Source organism: Eschscholzia californica, unplaced genomic scaffold (assembly GCF_041429995.1).
Source record: "Eschscholzia californica isolate CP2 unplaced genomic scaffold, dmEscCali1.0.p SCAF_3, whole genome shotgun sequence".
NCBI classification, from domain to species: domain Eukaryota; kingdom Viridiplantae; phylum Streptophyta; class Magnoliopsida; order Ranunculales; family Papaveraceae; genus Eschscholzia; species Eschscholzia californica.
The window spans coordinates 45377682-45395133 of NW_028238420.1; the positions used below are offsets into that span (position 1 = coordinate 45377682).

Here is a 17452-nt window from a genome sequence, read left to right on the forward strand (position 1 = left end):
CACTCAAAGGTCAGTTTTTTTCTCATCATTATTGTTTTTTTCTCTCGAATAATATTTTTTGTTCGATTTTCGACTAAATCTGACCACCATAGCTAATCAGACCTAAAGCAAGCTTTAGTTCCTTTTTGATTTTGTACCATTTTTTAGTTCATAGACGACCATAAAACCTAATCAAACCTAAAATCACTTTTAGGTTTCAGTTTTTCTTCTCTCCCAGCTTTAATTCGGCGCTTCTAGACACCATTTGGGCCTGATGGTCATCTCAGGCCCGCATGAGTCACCTTTAGGCGCTCTCTTAATATTTCCAGCCCGGGTTTCTCTCTCGGGTTTGACCCAAACATTTGACTCGGGACTTTAACCTGTGAGTCAACCCGTTATGTTTCAAACAGAGCTAATCTCTATAGAAAACCCTAATCCCCGGTCGTTCTTCCCTCTCGCCAGTTAATCAAATCGGTCGGCGGTGACTCTGGAATATTTCCATTAAGCACGAACATCAAAGGACCAATCTGGTCGATTCAACATCTCTTTCTCTCTCTACTCTCCTCATTTCTGGCAGTCATTACACGAGCATCAAACGACCAATCTGGTCGATCCACCATCTCTTTCTCTCTCTACTCTGCTCACGATCGAAAGTCATCACACGACCAATCTGGTCGGATTTTCTTTGGGTTTGACTAAATAAATGAACCAAACTACCAATCTGCGATAAACACCTTCTTTTCAGGTTACTTTTTCCGATCGAAATTTTTGGGTGGTTCCAAACCCAATCGAGACAGTTTCGAAGTCTGTCACTGTATTTTTTGCAACACTACAACATATTGTCGCGATTACCCTCTGACCTCTTATTTGTCACAGTTTCTGTTTTTTAACACAACTGTCGCTTTCATCAGTTTCTATATGTTTATATATTTCACTGTTTGACTTATTTCCGAACTTCTAACTCCGTGATTATTTTATTTTTCTCGGACAACCTTTAATCATGTCTGACGAATCACCATCATTTTGGTTGCTACTTCTTATCAAATATTTTAGCATTCCGACATTGATTTTCTTGACAACTTTAAACACAACAATGTTATTTTTGTTCCCGCTCCTTCAGTCAATATTTGACATTTCTTCGACAATGACTTACTTGTCGACTTTACCGACAATGCTACTTGAGTTATCACTTCGCCAACCTATTTTCCATACTTTTTCTTTAGCAGACTCTTACAACTTATTCCCTCGAGTTTTTCTACTAATTTTTGCCGACCCATGATTTATATTCCTTCTCCTTCATTGAGATTGATTCTTTTTCTCGGTATAGATACTGGTGACCTTAGCCCTACGGCTACGACACTTTTCTCGAGAACTATTTTTTCCATCCACCCTACTTCGTAGATTATCGATAGTGGAGCTTCAAACCACGTCTGCTTTTTCATTACAGTGTTTTATTTCGTATGAACTTACTCCATCACTTTACGTTCAAATTCCTGATGAGAGTACCCTTCTTGTTAAACATATCGGTAAAGTAGTTTTTTCTGACTCTTTACATATCGAAAATGTTTATCATATTCCTAGATTCAAGTTTAATTTGATTTCTGTACGACAATTGTGTAAATCTTTAAATTGTCTTGCGACTTTCTCACCTTCCCACTGTGTCTTTACGGAAGTTTTGACAACCCGCCTGGTTGGACAGGCTGATGAGGTTGGCAACCTCTATATTCTACATCGTAATTCTAAAGCACTTACTCTACATAAGTCGCTTTACATTCGGCACCGCCGACTAGGACATTCAAGTTTGAATCGCCTTAAACACTTATCTCAACGATTTGATTTTATTCCCTTCGACTCTACGCATGACTGTACAATTCGCCCTATGGCTAAGCAATCTAAATTGCCTTTTCATAAAAGTACAACAACTAGTACTTTTCCTTTCCAATTAGTTCATGCTGACATTTGGTGACCATTTTTTGTTCCTTCGCTCACAAATAAGAGATACTTTCTCACCTTAGTTGATGCCTATTCCAGATATGCTTGGACATTTCTTATGCAGTCCAAGTCTAAGACTAAGAAATATTTAGAATATTTCTTCAATTTCACAATTAAACAATTTCAAAAGACTATTAAGTCCATTTCTTCTGATTCGGCAACCAGCTTTACCTGCCCTATTCAGACTTTTCGTTCGACAATGGAATTGAATTTCTTACTAAGGACTTACAGTCTTGGTTTCAGTCAAATGGTATTATTCACCAGCGCAGATGCGTTCATACTCCATAACAAAATGTGGTCGTTGAATGCAAACATAGACACTTGTTGGATGTCGCTCGTGGCTTGCGATTTCAAGCTAATCCTCCCCTCAGTTTTTGGGGCGAATGTTTAAAAATGGCAACTTACTTAATTAATCAGATGCGAACTCTAATTTTATCACTTAAGTCACCTTATGAGGTTTTATATGATACTCCACCAGACTACTCGACCTTCCGTGTTTTCGGGTGTCTGTGTTTTGCTCATAATATCAAAGCTACTACTAAATTTGATATGCGAGCTAAACCAGGAATCTTTATCGGGTACCCTTATGGAAAAAAAGGTTACACCATTTATGACCTAGAGACTAAAATTCTCTATGACTCTCGTAATGTAACTTTTTTTGAAAACAAATTTCCATTTGAGTCGGTTACTGACGTTTACTCACACAGTTTTACTCCTTTGAATATTTTGGATGACCCTGTGCCTTCTCCCGACACTTTTCAGTCTCCGTCACGACACAATATTTTTCCATCTCCCCATTTGGTTGAGTCTTCTCCCTCGCCTTTGGTTGATTCTCCTCGTTTGCCTTTTCTTGAGTCAACGCCTCCTAATTCGGTTAGGCCTCTGACTCCCTCTGATTCCAGCGCGGGTTTATCTTCACCATCTCCTTTAGAGGAGCCTATAGCTTCTACTGATAATGCATCTTCTCCAGAATTTTCTACTTCCGCTTCTCCTCGGCCTTTTACCACCAGTGACACTTCACCATTTGACCCTCCCGCCGAGGAATTTGATAATCCTACACGACCCACTCGTACTAGGGATCCTCTTGCTTATTTGGCCGACTATATTATTTCTAGTTCAAAAACGACATCTTTGCGCACTCCTTATCCACTGGTCGACTAAATCAGTTTCGACCGTTTTAGTCCTTCTCATAAGGTTTTTCTAACTTCCGTCATTACCACGGAAGAACCCAAATCTTACAAAATCGCCTCTGCTTCTCCAGAATGGCGTGAGGCGATGACTAAAGAAATTTCCGCCCTCGAGATTAATAATATTTGGTCTCTGACTTCCTTGCCACCTGGCAAGAAACTCATTGGTTGTGAGTGGGTCTACAAAATTAAATATCGTTTTGGATGGATCCATCGAACGTTATAAGGCACGCCTCGTCGTCAAAGGGTATACCCAGGTTGAAGGTGTCTACTATCATGATACTTTTGCTCCAGTTTCCAAATTGGTAACTTTTCGTGTCCTCTTATCCCTTGTGTCTGTCCAAGGATGGTCGTTGCATCAGTTAGATGTCAATAATGCTTTTCTCCAAGGAAACTTGGAAGAAGAAGTGTATATGACCATTTCTCCAGGTTTTAGCAGCAAAGGCGACACTAGAGTTTGTCGCTTGAACAAATCATTATATGGTTTGAAACAAGCTTCTAGGCAATGGTTTGCTAAATTTTCCTCTGGTTTAAAAGCCGAAGGTTTTTCTCAATCATCGTCAGACCATTCTCTTTTCAGTTATTTTAATGGTCCGAGTGCTATTTATTTTCTTGTCTATGTAGATGACATCATCATTATAAGCAATGACAACAAAGAAATTGACTCCCTTCGACAACGTCTTGAGAAACGATTTTCTCTTAAAAATCTCGGACGACTTCAATACTTTCTAGGCTTAGAGCATCTCCAATGCAAAACTTAAAAAAAACTCTATTTGGCTTATGTGTTGAGTCTCAATTGAGATTCTCTTTCCTATGTGGTTAACTTGAGTGTCTCTAATTCAAGTCCTTCTCCAATGCAACACTCTAAAAAACTCTAATAGATACACATGTCATACATACATTTAATAGGAAAAAGTGGTTGAGAAAGAAAAGCTTTCTATTGGTTCAAAAATTAAATTTGATGATTAGGACACTTAAGACTCTCAAAAGAGATCTCAAAAATAGAGTTTCTAGTTGAGACATCTTAAAACTTAATGCTTCCACATCAACTTAAGATCTCAATTGAATTTTGCATTGGAGAAGTTTTTTCTCAAAAAAAACTCTAAAGTCCTAGGTGGCACTTAAGATTTTAAGATTGAGTCTTGCATTGGAGATGCTCTTAGAAGTTTCTAGGTCTCCTAAGGGTATTTTCCTTTGTCAACCGAAGTACACTTTAGACATTCTCCGTGATTCTGGACTTCTCGGTGCAAAACCGAGTTTATTTCCTATGGAACAACATTTGAAACTATTACCTACGGACGGTACACCTTTAGACGATCCCACTTCATTTAGACGTCTCATTGGTCGACTTCTCTATGCCACTGTAACGAGGCCTGATATCGCTTTTTCAGTGAATTATTTAAGTCTATTTATACAACATCCCCGTTCGACACATATGGATGCTGCGACTCGAGCGCTAAGATATTTGAAGGGGACCCTCGATCATGGGATCCTCCTTTCGTCTTCCAGCTCTTTGACATTTTCGGGTTTTGCTGACTCTGATTGGGCCAGTTGCCCCATTACACGTCGTTCCACCACCGGCTACTTCACAATGCTTGGTGCGAGTCCGTTGTCTTGGAAATCTAAGAAACAACCGACAGTCTCCCGATCATCTGCTGAGGCAGAATATCGTGCTCTTGCTTTTCTTACTGCCGAGCTCCAATGGTTAAAATACCTATTACAGGACCATCGGATTTCCATTCTAGAACCTTTTCAGGTTTTCTGTGACAATAAGGCGGCTATGCATATTGCTGCTAATCTAGTTTTTCACGAACGAACGAAGCACATCGAACTCGATTGCCACTTTGTTCGTGAGAAACTCGAAAGTGGTCTTATCCAACCAAATCTCTCATGTTCCCTCTGTAGATCAAGTTGGTGATATTTTCAAAAAACCTCTTGGTTCTAACCAATTCCACCGGTTAACTTTCAAGTTAGGCTTGACTCAGATTTCTTCCCCAACTCCAACTTGCGGGCGGGTATTGAAGTACTATAAAAAATAAAGGAAGAATATCTCCCTTCTTCCATTAATCAACTACAATATATGAAGAATATTGTTTCACTATTTAGCTTCCTTCCAATCTAGCATCTTTGTAACATATTACCCTTTTCCGTATTTCTAATCATGTAAAGTTTTCTCCTTGTACAAACATATAAATACTTACTCATTACTATCAATGGAAACACCTTTGATTCAATATTATTTTGTGCCCGATTTATTATTTTTACATTAACTTTATTGGTTTCACCATACCACATTTTGGTATGGTTTAAATTTAGATTTGGATAATATTTGTTGTTTGATATCTACATTTTTTTAGTTTCTCTGTTACAAGTGAAAATTATGTAAAAAAAATATAGCTCGTGGGAGTCAAACCTTGGATCTTAGGTTCTCTAGTCAACTACTTTACCAACTCTACTACCTAAACGGACTAATATATATAATAATACTATCTATATATAATGTTAGACATATTGGGAGCCCCCAAAATTTGGAGGCCCTGGGGCCTGCGTCGCATAGTCCTAAGACCGGCCCTAGATAGTTCTTATCTCCGTGCACACTAAACAAACGAAGTTTTGAAGTCAGTTTAATTACTATTAAAACTTTAGTAATTTATTTCTATCTTTCATGGCTTTTTATAGGCTTACAAAAGCAACCATTTATTGAATTTAAATAAACTTATTGATGTAAATAATTTAAGATCATCTCCAACGCAAAGCTCATAAAAAATCAACTATTAATTAGTCCTACGTGTAAAATTGTAATTGAGATTCTCATTTCTAGTTGACGAAAATTGAGATCCTTAATTCTTGTGTTTCAAATGCAAAACTCTAGACACATAAGACTAATAATATCTTGTCTAACATTTATTTGGGGATTAGGGGTTAGGCAGATCTGACTCCTTATTTTCTAAAAGCAATCTTAGCTTTCATAATACTTTTCTTTACGAGAAAAACATAATACCCAAGACATTCATTAAGAAAACACATAAAACTTCAATTAAAACACTAACATAAGGTGAATACATATCCCCTTCCCAACAAAACATCAAGAAAACTGATAGCATGGCCAACTGTCGATATAATTTAGACCTACAGTTATGTACGAAGGGTAAAGATTTAGAGGACAGAAATTCAATTCGTTTCTCCCAGTAATCCTCACCCTCTATGTCCAACTATCAGTCTAATATTATTCCAACAATAGGTGTACTATTAGTGCTGTAACATACGCACTTTTTATTCTAACAAGTAAATGTACTACTAAACGAAAAACAAAATACTAATAACTTAACCCTTAAGCACGTTTTGGAAATCTCAAATAAAATCATGTGTACCAAAAGTCTGGCGGACCCTGAATTCAAATACACATGATCATAACCAATCAAGCATTATTGTCCAATCTTCTTCGCTTGTTAACGAATCTAGGGTCACGAACATCGAACCTACATAGAGGACAAGTAGGGTTTCGAGCCATCCACTTAGTTATGCAAGAAAAATGGAATTTGTGAGAACACTTCAAAGCTCTTACATGATGTTCATGTTTCATGTTTCCAAGACAAATACAACATTCCTCTTCTTCAACCGATTCCACCATTTCCACTTTCATTGACTTTTTCCGAGCGAAATATACAGCGACAATTTGTTTCAATCTTCGAATTTGAGGTCTTTCAGCTTCAGTTGCCATTCTCAATCTTCTTCTGATCATTGCTACTTCTCGGCTATAACGAACTTCACGTTCTGCCTGCTCCATGGGAGAACCAGGTTTGTAACGTTCTAGTGCTACCCCTCTTATAAACTTTACAATTAACTTCATCAGAGGTTCAGCAGGTCTTGGTCCATTTGAACCGGAAGCCATTGTTGAGGATGACATGATGAGATGATGGAAATTAGGGTTTTCTCTCTCTCTCCCAGATTAATTTCTCCTGCTTTCTCTCTCTGTGTTGGTGTTATTTGGGTTGTGCCAAAGGTTGAATTATATAGTGACACAATGACAAGCATTGGTTGATCAAAATCTTAATAGTTTGGAATGCCAGGATTCTTTAGGAAATCCTAGAGGTGAGATTTCAAGGTACATTTAATACCATATCTTTTTCAAAGGTGACATTGGAATTAGTAATGGATTTTCCGCTTTCAACCGGGAATTCTTCGCTTTTTCTGCTGATTGTACCGATTCTAATATTTTTCAATTTGAAAATGAAAAAAAATTACGTCTTATCTTATGTTTTTTCTAAAAGTGAAAGATTTCTATTTCTAATAGTTTCTACTTTTAACAAATAGATATATATTATAATCATTATCTTATGCTTTTTCTAAAAGTGAAAGATTTCTATTTCTAATAGTTTCTACTTTTAACAAATAGATATATATTATAATCAATTTAACAAGCGGCACAATTACTGATTGCAAGTATTTATGATTTTGACATGTGATCTTACAACAAATGTTAAGTCTATCCTTTAACGATTACTTTTCAATCCTACTCTCCCGATTTGTCTTCATTTTTATCTTTGTTCCACTTCTGGTGGAGGGGTACGTTTGAATTTTGAATAGGGATGAAAATTTTCCATTAGAGTTGATCTTTTTAGTAACTTATAGATAGGCATGGACGAATACCACGCAGACTCATCAAACAACACTTTTTAGCTTTCTTCAAGATTTTTTAACTGATATACATGATGGAAAATGTATGATCAACGAAATAAATTTATTTTAAATAGGAAGAATTTATGACTTAACATATGTCTTTGCGTCAAATATTAAGTGAATCATTTGGATTTTAAATTTTGATTCTTTACTCTTGAGATTTAGTTTCCAGATTTACATGTATAAAAGAGGTGATTTACATGTCGAGTAAGGACTGCCAGTATTTCCATAGAATAAGATTTCTTTTAGGAACGTGTTATAATTAGATGAGATATTTATGATTTTTTTTATTCCAAACATGAAAGATGTGTTTACAAAATGATACTTAAAACCACGTCCACTAAGAGTGCTGATTATCTGACCACTTTTTCTGACGACGACTTTCAAACTAGAAGAGAGAAGAAGAAAAAAATTAGTTTGATCGCCGAAAAGAGTGATCAACCGATAATTTATTTCTAAAGACCATCTCGAGCAGGAGAAGGTGAGATGGGAGGAAAGAGAATAATGAGGTAGAGGGAATAGATGGATTAGGTGGAGAGGAAATAAATATGAGTTTGATAATTTAAAGAAAATTTTAAATTATATAAATGTCGTGAAGGTCAAAATGGAAGAGTGGACAAACTTTGGGGTCCAAATTGAACTTACCTACACAGTTGGGTCTAAATAGGAAACTCGAACACCTATGGGGCCAAATCAACCAGTTGGTCAATACTTGGGGGCCGAAATAATATTAACCAATATTTTTGTTAGTCCTAGGACAATTTACCATATTATATTGACGGTGTATGATTGCCAGTCTCGTGACAAGTAAGCTACACTCGTAGAGGAGTGGGTTTAAGTTTCGTTCCATAAACACACCTTTCATGTTTAAAATGAAATTTTTCAGAAAAATCTCATCTAATTATAATAGGTTCCTAAAAAAATCTTATTCGATGGAAATACTGTCAGTCCTCACCCGAGATGTAAATTATTCCCTGCAGGCATATAAAAGTAAAAACTAAATATCGAGGGTTACTTAAAGTTCAAAGTATTCACTTAATATTCGAAGCAAAGACATATGTTAAGTCATAAAGTCTTCATATTTAAAATAAATTTGTGTCGCTGATCATACCTTTTCCATTCATATATCCGTTAAAAGGTTAAAAATAAAAAGAATATTAAGGTTTGACTTATTTCGTTCCTACCAAATTTAAATAACCCCTTTGACCCTGACTTTTGAATCTTTATCCGTAGAGATTTATTGTGAGTTTGGATAAAGAAATCACATATTCATGAGCTCAAATGCTTTTTTTTTTCGATTTGCTTAATAACTAATAAGAATCTTAAGATTTATAATTATTTGACTTTTTGTAAATGCTTTTATCAAAAAGTGCAAAATGTTTTTTATTGAAAACTCGAATTTTCCAAACTGTATGTTTTTTCCTTTCAAAAATCGTTTTTCATAAACAATGTTTCCAAAAATTGTTTTTTCCTAAAAACTATTTTTTTCGAAAACCGTCCTTTTTTGTTCTGAATACAGTTAAAAAAATGGATTCTTAAAAAATTGTTGGTTTTGAAAAAAAAATGATTTCTGAAAAAAACAGTTTCCGAACAAATACGATAAACGGTCAGCGCAAATACTATTTACATGAGTACAATCCCGACTCACATAAAACATCCAAGGACTGGGATAATATGGCTCTTCATTGGTTATATGTTGGATGTATATGAAATATTAGGATCCCTAAGATAACAAAATGGTTAGTTACTAAAAGTAAAACTTCTATGATGCATCCGTGTGAAAAATGTTAGCTAGATGTAGATTTTGAATAAAGAATTATTAAAAGTTTGTATCATGTATCACTGTTGCTATTTTTTGTCGTATGATATTGTAAACAATGAAAGAATTTAATTATTTCAATCACCAACAACTTCTAATTTTAATTATAAGATTCAGAATATGTAAGATTTTAGGAGTTAAAAGTGGAAAGTTTATAGAACATGTGTGTATTTTTACATGTGGATTTTGAATTATGGACTACTATGATCTTGTAGAAAGTGAAAATAATTATTATTTTTAACCGTTTGTAATTTCTATTTTTAACTAAGAAATATATCTCTAATAAAGAGCACGGTTAAAATTGGATTGAATTTATGCACTAATATGTATCTTCACAGTAAATCTGAGGTGGATCTGAATTTTAAAATATTTCCATAGAGAGTGGAGATATTCCTTTCTTCTTCTTAATTGCAGATATCTTTGATATTTTTCTTTGTTTTTCCTAATAAGAAAGGCGTTTACAGAATTACATCTCTAACCACGAAGAATCCATGTCGTTTTGTTCCTCATCACGTGACTATCAGTATTTTTGGTAGTACCACCAAGTGAAGAACGTGTCGCTCTTAAACTTAAGATCATTTATTAGCTAAAGATTTTGTGTTCCCTTTGGCGTGTTTTGAGTAATCTAACTACATATATCATCTTCAACAAGAAAAAAAAACTACATGTATCATGGTCCCTATGTTATGTACATGTTCACTTCTATTTGGTGTCTAAAACACCCAAAAAAGTAATATTACTGATTTGTTCATCTAACAATAAGATCTACTAAATAATAATAAAGCAGTAACAAAAATAAAATCAACAGAGAAAAGACTTATCTTTAGTATAAAGATGCCATGTACACCATAAATCTGTAAGCATGTAAAAGTGGAGAGGATTCTAAAACCTTGAGCAACAAGACTCCCTCCCAAACTTGAAGAACATGAAAAGAAAAAAGAGAAAAAGAGAAAAAGAGGAGACCTCTTTGTGCCCTAAAGCACGCTCCTTATATAGAGCTTCTAGTCAAATGGTCATCTAGTTTGACCGTGATACATGACCGATGAGTTATAGGCCAAACGACCCGATAAGCCCAGCCCAGTCCCGATCAATTTGGATAAGGTCAGGCCCATAAACCAACGGATAGGTCGTCTGATTCCGACAGGAGAAATTGAATTTACTAAGCCCAGTCATTTCAAGCTACTGTTAATTTTTTTTGGTTCATTTTGGTCTCTCTTCTGGTCTCTCTCTCCCCTCTTTACTTTAGATCGTCTCAATAATGGGTTTTGTGATTGCCCTGATGGTACTGATGAGCCTGGTATTAAGAACACTAACCCTAAACCTAATTTTGTATTTCTGTTAGTATATTAGTTGCAAATTGAACAAGTACTATAAAATCATGATCATTCATGCTATTTTAGGTTAATATAGTGTAATTATCTAATTTGTAGTACGGCATGTAGTGTTTGTTTTCAACCAAGGAAAAATTCAGTTAAAATGAAAGCTATTCCTATAGGTGTTCTAATATCATATTCATATCTTTAATACAAATTGAACACTCAGCCATTCCTCCTATATAGGTCACTGTTCATAACATGTAGATGTCTCTCTGCTTCTCCTGATAAATCATTATTAAAATTTGTGCGTGTTGGTCGTAATCGTTGAATTCGTACCTTTGTGCGGAAGCAGTTGATCGCCCAATTGCCGCTAATCTGTCCACGATCGTCGTCGGCTTGTTACGATGTATGTGTACGAATCACTTCTAGAGCAATCAAAATATCCACACCTTAAATCTTCGTCCATCGATGGTTAGACCGTGTCATACTAGATTATTCTGAATGAGCTTCTTGGAGTGTTTTGTGTTCTTTTATTTTTATGTCTCTCGAACACAAATGAGAAATATATATATATATATATATATATATATATATATGATTTCTCACATCTACAAGTAATCACAAAGATTAATTGCTGGCTATTAATCCATTGTAACCGCGATACTAAATATCGAGTTAATTGCACCGTTTCATTCCCATGAGTGTGGGCGTTACAAAATGGTTTCATTCCCATGAATGTGACCGTTACAAAATGATTAGTAACTCCCACTCAGCCACACATGCCATATACATTAACTCGATCACAAAGACTGTACTCATTCTTGGCCACACAGACCATACTCATTCGCTCTATACAAGAGCGTATCACACATTTCATACTGGAAATGAGGCGTGCGACCACAAAGGAACAAATAATGTTATGTTAAACAACCATATGTACTTCATTGGTTTCGATTTAGACCTAGACCAGCCCTTCCCATCGTCTAGATGCTGCGACCTTCCTCTTACAACCAAACCATCTCCTGAAGTGCTTTCTTCCATTGACCTTCGCCTCAGCTCCTTGGAGCTCAATGCTGCTTTCACATCCTCCAATGTTTTAGTTGTTTTAACAGACATAAAAGAATCAACAAAGCTTTCATATGATGATGGCAGGGACAGAAGTTATAGTACTGCCTTATCTTCATCGTCAAATTTGACATCTATATGTGCCAAATCCAAGAATACTCGGTTGATTTCATCCATATGGTCTTTCAACGATTCTCCTTCTAACATCTGCAAACTAAATAATTTCTTCTTTAGATACAAACGATTAGTTAGATATTTCGTCGTATTCCAGCTTACTCCATAGCCCATCGGCAGTAGTTTCTGATAATGCATAAATTATCCAGACGTTGACTAACGTCAAGAAGTCAAGAAAAGATCTGAAGGCCAACAGGTCAACCCGACATAAGGCAACAGAACCGCTAAACCCTCACCGTTCCTCCACCTACACCCCTAACTGGGAGGTCGGTCAGGATCAGCTAAGAGGTATCAACTCTGTTTCGCCCCAGACACGAACAGATCAGTCCTGGAATCTCTAAAAGGATGATGAGGTGGGGTCCACGTAAGCTAGGCTGATGCCTCACGCCCTAAACTGGGGAGGCAGAAGCGCTCCACAAACATACCGACTCAATCTCGGAGTCTCTCTAAAAGATCCCTGTCGGTTAACGATCTTAAGTGTTTAAGCAAGTTTGGACTTCAAGAGTCTCAATGGAGGAAACATCTCCTAGAAGATCTATCACCTCGGCAGGATATCTATGAAGGATCCTTGAACTTAGGAACTTCTATTTATCCTAGATACGAGATAACTATAATGGAAAGCCTAACCACGAACAGTGGGAAACTTCCCTTAACGGTGGATCACAACTGCCTCATCTACATCGTCTAATCACAGTCGGTATACTTCAGCCTATAAAAGGCGCCCCCATCGTCTTCCACAAGACAAGTTTTAACACGATCTATCAACCACTAAGATCTTCCTTACACAGAGTTCCCATACTCGCCCCCCAAAGGTTCAATCAATATTCAATCTTTTACTGCAAAGAGAAACCTGACTGTCTTGAGCGTCGGAGTGGTTTTCGAACCCTTTCCAGGTTTTCCCCCAGGAATCAAGAACAAAGAGCCGGAGCAAGAAACAAGGTGCGAGGACCAGGAGCTGGAGTGAGGAACAGGCAAAAGGAATCTCAATCAACTTAACAGAATATTCTATCATAACAGACGCTGTCACGCACCAAGTCTCGGTTTCATGTTGATGTAACGGAAAGCAATTTTTTGACATCAGCATTTGGCGCTAGAAGGAGGGTATCTTTCTAGCAATATCATCAATTCGATAACCCGAATTCTCTCTTAAATCTCAAACTAACCATTTCCTTTAGCCCTATGGGCAACCATGTCTTCAGACAATAACACTACCAAAGAGACCAAAGTCGGAAGCCCTTCCTCAGAAGAGGTTATGGTCGAGGTCAACCAACCCGAAGAGGAGAAGTTACAAGAAGAGGAAGAAGTGGAGAAAATAGTAGATATCACGGTACCAGTGCAAATCAGAGACGACCCCAGTGAAATCATTTACGTGGGGAGTACGTTAACCGACGTCGAAAATGACGAACTGAGCTCTTTTTTGAGAGCATACGGGAACGTCTTCGCCTTCAGAACCGACGAGGTCCCGGGGATAGACTCCGCCATCATCACTCACAGGTTAAATGTTAAAGAAGGAAGCAGACCTGTCAAACAGAAGAAGAGGAATTTTGCACCAAATAAACAAGTAGAGATTGCGAAACAATTGGATAAATTGCTCGCCCCAGAAGTGTACGGGAAGCACGATACAGTGATTGGCTGGATAACGTGGTACTCGTGCGGAAGAAGAACGACACATGGAGGATGTGCATAGATTTCACCAGCCTAAACAAGGCTTGCCTAAAGGATAGCTTCTTGCTGCCGTCTCTGAACCAATTGGTAGATTCCACGTCAGGACATTGGAAGAAAACGCATGAAGAAAACACCGTTAGAAAATTAAAAAGCCTGGTCAAACATTTTGCGAAGTTCACTATCACAAGAATCCCTCGGGAAGAAAACGCATTGGCAGACGCCTTATCCAAATTGATCAAAGGTCAAACAACCATACCAGGGGTAGTTTTCCGAACATTGGAAGAAAGAAGCATCGACAGAGCGGCAAAATTATTGGCCATCAGAGTAGACCAGGAAGACACGTGGATGAGGCCATACGTTAAATATCTGTAGACGGAAAAGTTGTCCGAAGACACCAACGAAGCTAAAAGAATCCGGAGAAACGCCTCCAGATACACTATGCTCAGAGGACTCCTTTACCAAAAATCTTTAATCCATCCATTGCGGCGCTGTGTGGAGAAGGACGAGTAGGAGTACGTAATGACAGAAATGTACGAAGGAATAACTGGAAATCATGCGGGACCCATGACACTGTAAAGACAATTGATCCTTGCCGGGTAATATTGGCCCGGGATGCTGAAAGATTGCATAAAGCACACCAAGTATTGTAAGTCCTGCCAGAAGTACACTAACGACTACAAGATGCACCCCAACGAATTGACACCGATCGTAAGCCCCTGCCCTTTCGCGGGGAATCAATTTGGTGGGACCTTTCCCAAAAGGATCGGGAGGAAAGAAGGTGTTACTAGTCATCGAGGATTACTTCACTAAGTGGGTCGAAGCAGCAGCACTGTCAAGAACTCAAACAGAGGATATCATAAAGGTGTTATAGAACAAGGTGATAACCCGATTCAGTGTTCCAAGAGTCATCATCATGGAAAATGGACCCCAGATCTACAACAACGAAATGAAGAGTTTCCTAACGGAGTATGGGATCAAGCCAGCTTATGTCAGCCCCGATCACCAAGCTGGAAACGGTCAAGTTGAGCTAACCAACCAAACTTTGGTTAAATATATAAGAACCAAATGCGACAACAACAAGGGCTGGTAGAAGAGCTCCCCAACGTGTTGTGAACTTATCGCATAACTCCCCGTAGAGCTACAGGAGAAACACCCTTCCGAATGGTGTATGGCATTGAGGTCATACTGCCTGTCGAAATAGGAAAAACAAACCTAAGAGTCAAACACTTTGTAAAGCTATTGCAAGATGTTCCAAACCTATTGCTAGTTGTCGCAAAAAAATTCGTAAAAAATGCCTGTGAAAAACGGTTTTTTAAATGAAAAAAGTTTCCAAAAAGACAAAATTATATTTTCAAAACAATTATTTTGCAGAATTTTCTTTTTGAAGGAACGCTTTTTTTTTGTTGATTTTAAATTTGATTTTTAGAGCTAATAATCCAAACAAATCTTAGTGGGTAGAGTGGCATTTTGGTCCAACAAATTTAGGACTTAAGAATCCTTAGGATAAACTTATTGAAACTAGAATACTTTATAGTTTATACAAAGTTTTAGTAATTGGGTAGCCTAAGAAAAAATGAACTTTCATTTGTTAAAACGGGAAATAATTTTTAGAGTTGATATTACACATTATGTCCTTCCGAGACATGGCAGTAACACTTGAATGAACGAAATGTAACTAGTCTTCTTTCTGAATCATTCACTACTATATACATATATATTTACACACACACACACATATATATATATATATGTTTGTTGTAAGTCCACCAATCTCTTCAAACATATAATCCTAGTGAGGGAGAGAGTTAGAGATAGGGGAAGAATGGATGGTAGAGGTAGAGAAAGAGAAATAGTTCCTAATGAAGGAGTTGATCAAGAACGGATGATGAATCGTCCAGTCGCTATTGCTTTACCAGCAGCACTAAATAAATATAGATATGTTTGGAACAATGGCCGCCCTATGCCAGGCTGGGAAAACCTCCGAAGTTCTCTTCCATTTCCCGTCAACTTAGCTGCTCAAGAACCAACCGCGAATCATTCATATTTCGTTATTAATTTATCAGCAGAACCAGAGAGACATACCCATATTATGAACAATGACCTTTACATTCAATTTAATGTTGTAATGGGGAAAATTGCCCAGATTGATCAAGCTCAACTTGAACCCATCACTGATCTTGAACTTGAAAGGTTCTTGAAAAAGATTATTATAGATGAAACTGCTGAAGAAACTACTTGTTCGGTTTGTATTCAAGATTTGAATGATCAAGATGATGCTAGGGCTCCTATAGGATGCAACCACATTTTTCATTATAATTGTATCTCAACTTGGTTGAAAGCAAACCCTACATGTCCAATGTGTAGGAAAGATACCAGGAAGGAAGAGAGGGAAGGTGATGCCAAAGAGAGATGCTAGAATCACAAAAGATTTTGACAAAAAAAAGTTCCCAGCTGATGTGGCGGTTGTGATTTTCATCTCTCAACGGTCTAGATTTGGTCAAAGTTTGAAACCACTCCGGCCACATCAGCTGGGAACCTTTTTTTGTCAAAATCTTTTGTACTTTATCATTTCCCGATGCCAAAAGAAGAAGATTATTGGATTAATTTCAGGCTTGAAGACTAACCACGAGGAGGTACTTACTACCAATTAGAGAATTATTTATTTAAATCAGAAAAAACATGTATGAACATGATTTTATTCTTTTCTTGTTCTGATTTTTTAGGATTTTTTTTTCTAATTGTGAGAGTATGAAATGGCGGGTCAAGAAGTCAATAGGACCGAGCGTTGACCGGAAGTCGGACCTTCACTTGTTAATATTTTTACGGACACTGATGACGTCTTTGGACTTATACCTATGACAAGAGACAAAACACACGTGACCGTAAGATCCCTTCGACACCGAGATGGTGCCGGTCTAAGGGGAATCCAACGGTCAAGTCAGTAAGCTTGCAAGAGAAGTAATAGATAGTGAATGATATCCTTGGAATGTTACCATTGGTTGGATAATGGTGGGAGTTTAGACACGACTCGTAGAGTGGTCGGAGCTCGATCTCTACGGTTAAACTGACTTGTTTGGAGAGGAAAAATATGACAGCCTATGAGGTCTGTCTTTAGCTAAGGAAGCGCTGGTGAAGTTTTCCTTGACTAAGGCAGCCCTTCGTCGTCTCTAGATTTCGTTCCCTACTCCGTTGATAGATTTAAAACTATCGCATGATCATCAAAGTTATCATTTCTTATTTCGTCCTTCATCGTCTCTAGATTTCGTTCACACTCTTGAACCGAAAATCTTACCAAGACCCTTGAATTTACTATTCGAGTCACGTCTAGACCGCATGATGTAATATTCAACTTTATGTCTTATCAACCTTAATTCCCTTATCTATCCAATAATTAAGATTAGGTTGCCCATGAAAATTTATGAAGGGCTGTTTTGTAATTACACAGAACTAAGGACCTACTTACACAAACTTAAGGATTTATGTATAATAACTCCTGATCTCGAGATCTTTCAGCAAAGGTCCGTTCTTTTAACATATCTGAGGATTCTTTTGTAATTCTTAGACAGGTCTAATGA

General features: G+C 37.2%; 1 protein-coding gene across 1 annotated transcript; it reads left to right on the forward strand.

Moving 5' to 3' along the window:
- The first annotated feature begins 15699 nt into the window (after positions 1-15699).
- Positions 15700-16293, forward strand: LOC147550805 (uncharacterized). The gene has a single exon (XM_086668502.1). The coding sequence runs from the start codon at positions 15700-15702 to the stop codon at positions 16291-16293; it is 594 nt and encodes a 197-aa protein (XP_086524628.1).
- The last annotated feature ends 1159 nt before the right edge of the window (positions 16294-17452 follow it).

Bases quoted from the DNA above. Each gene is read 5' to 3' on its own strand.
- LOC147550805 (XM_086668502.1), top strand. From the start codon at position 15,700: ATGGATGGTAGAGGTAGAGAAAGAGAAATAGTTCCTAATGAAGGAGTT.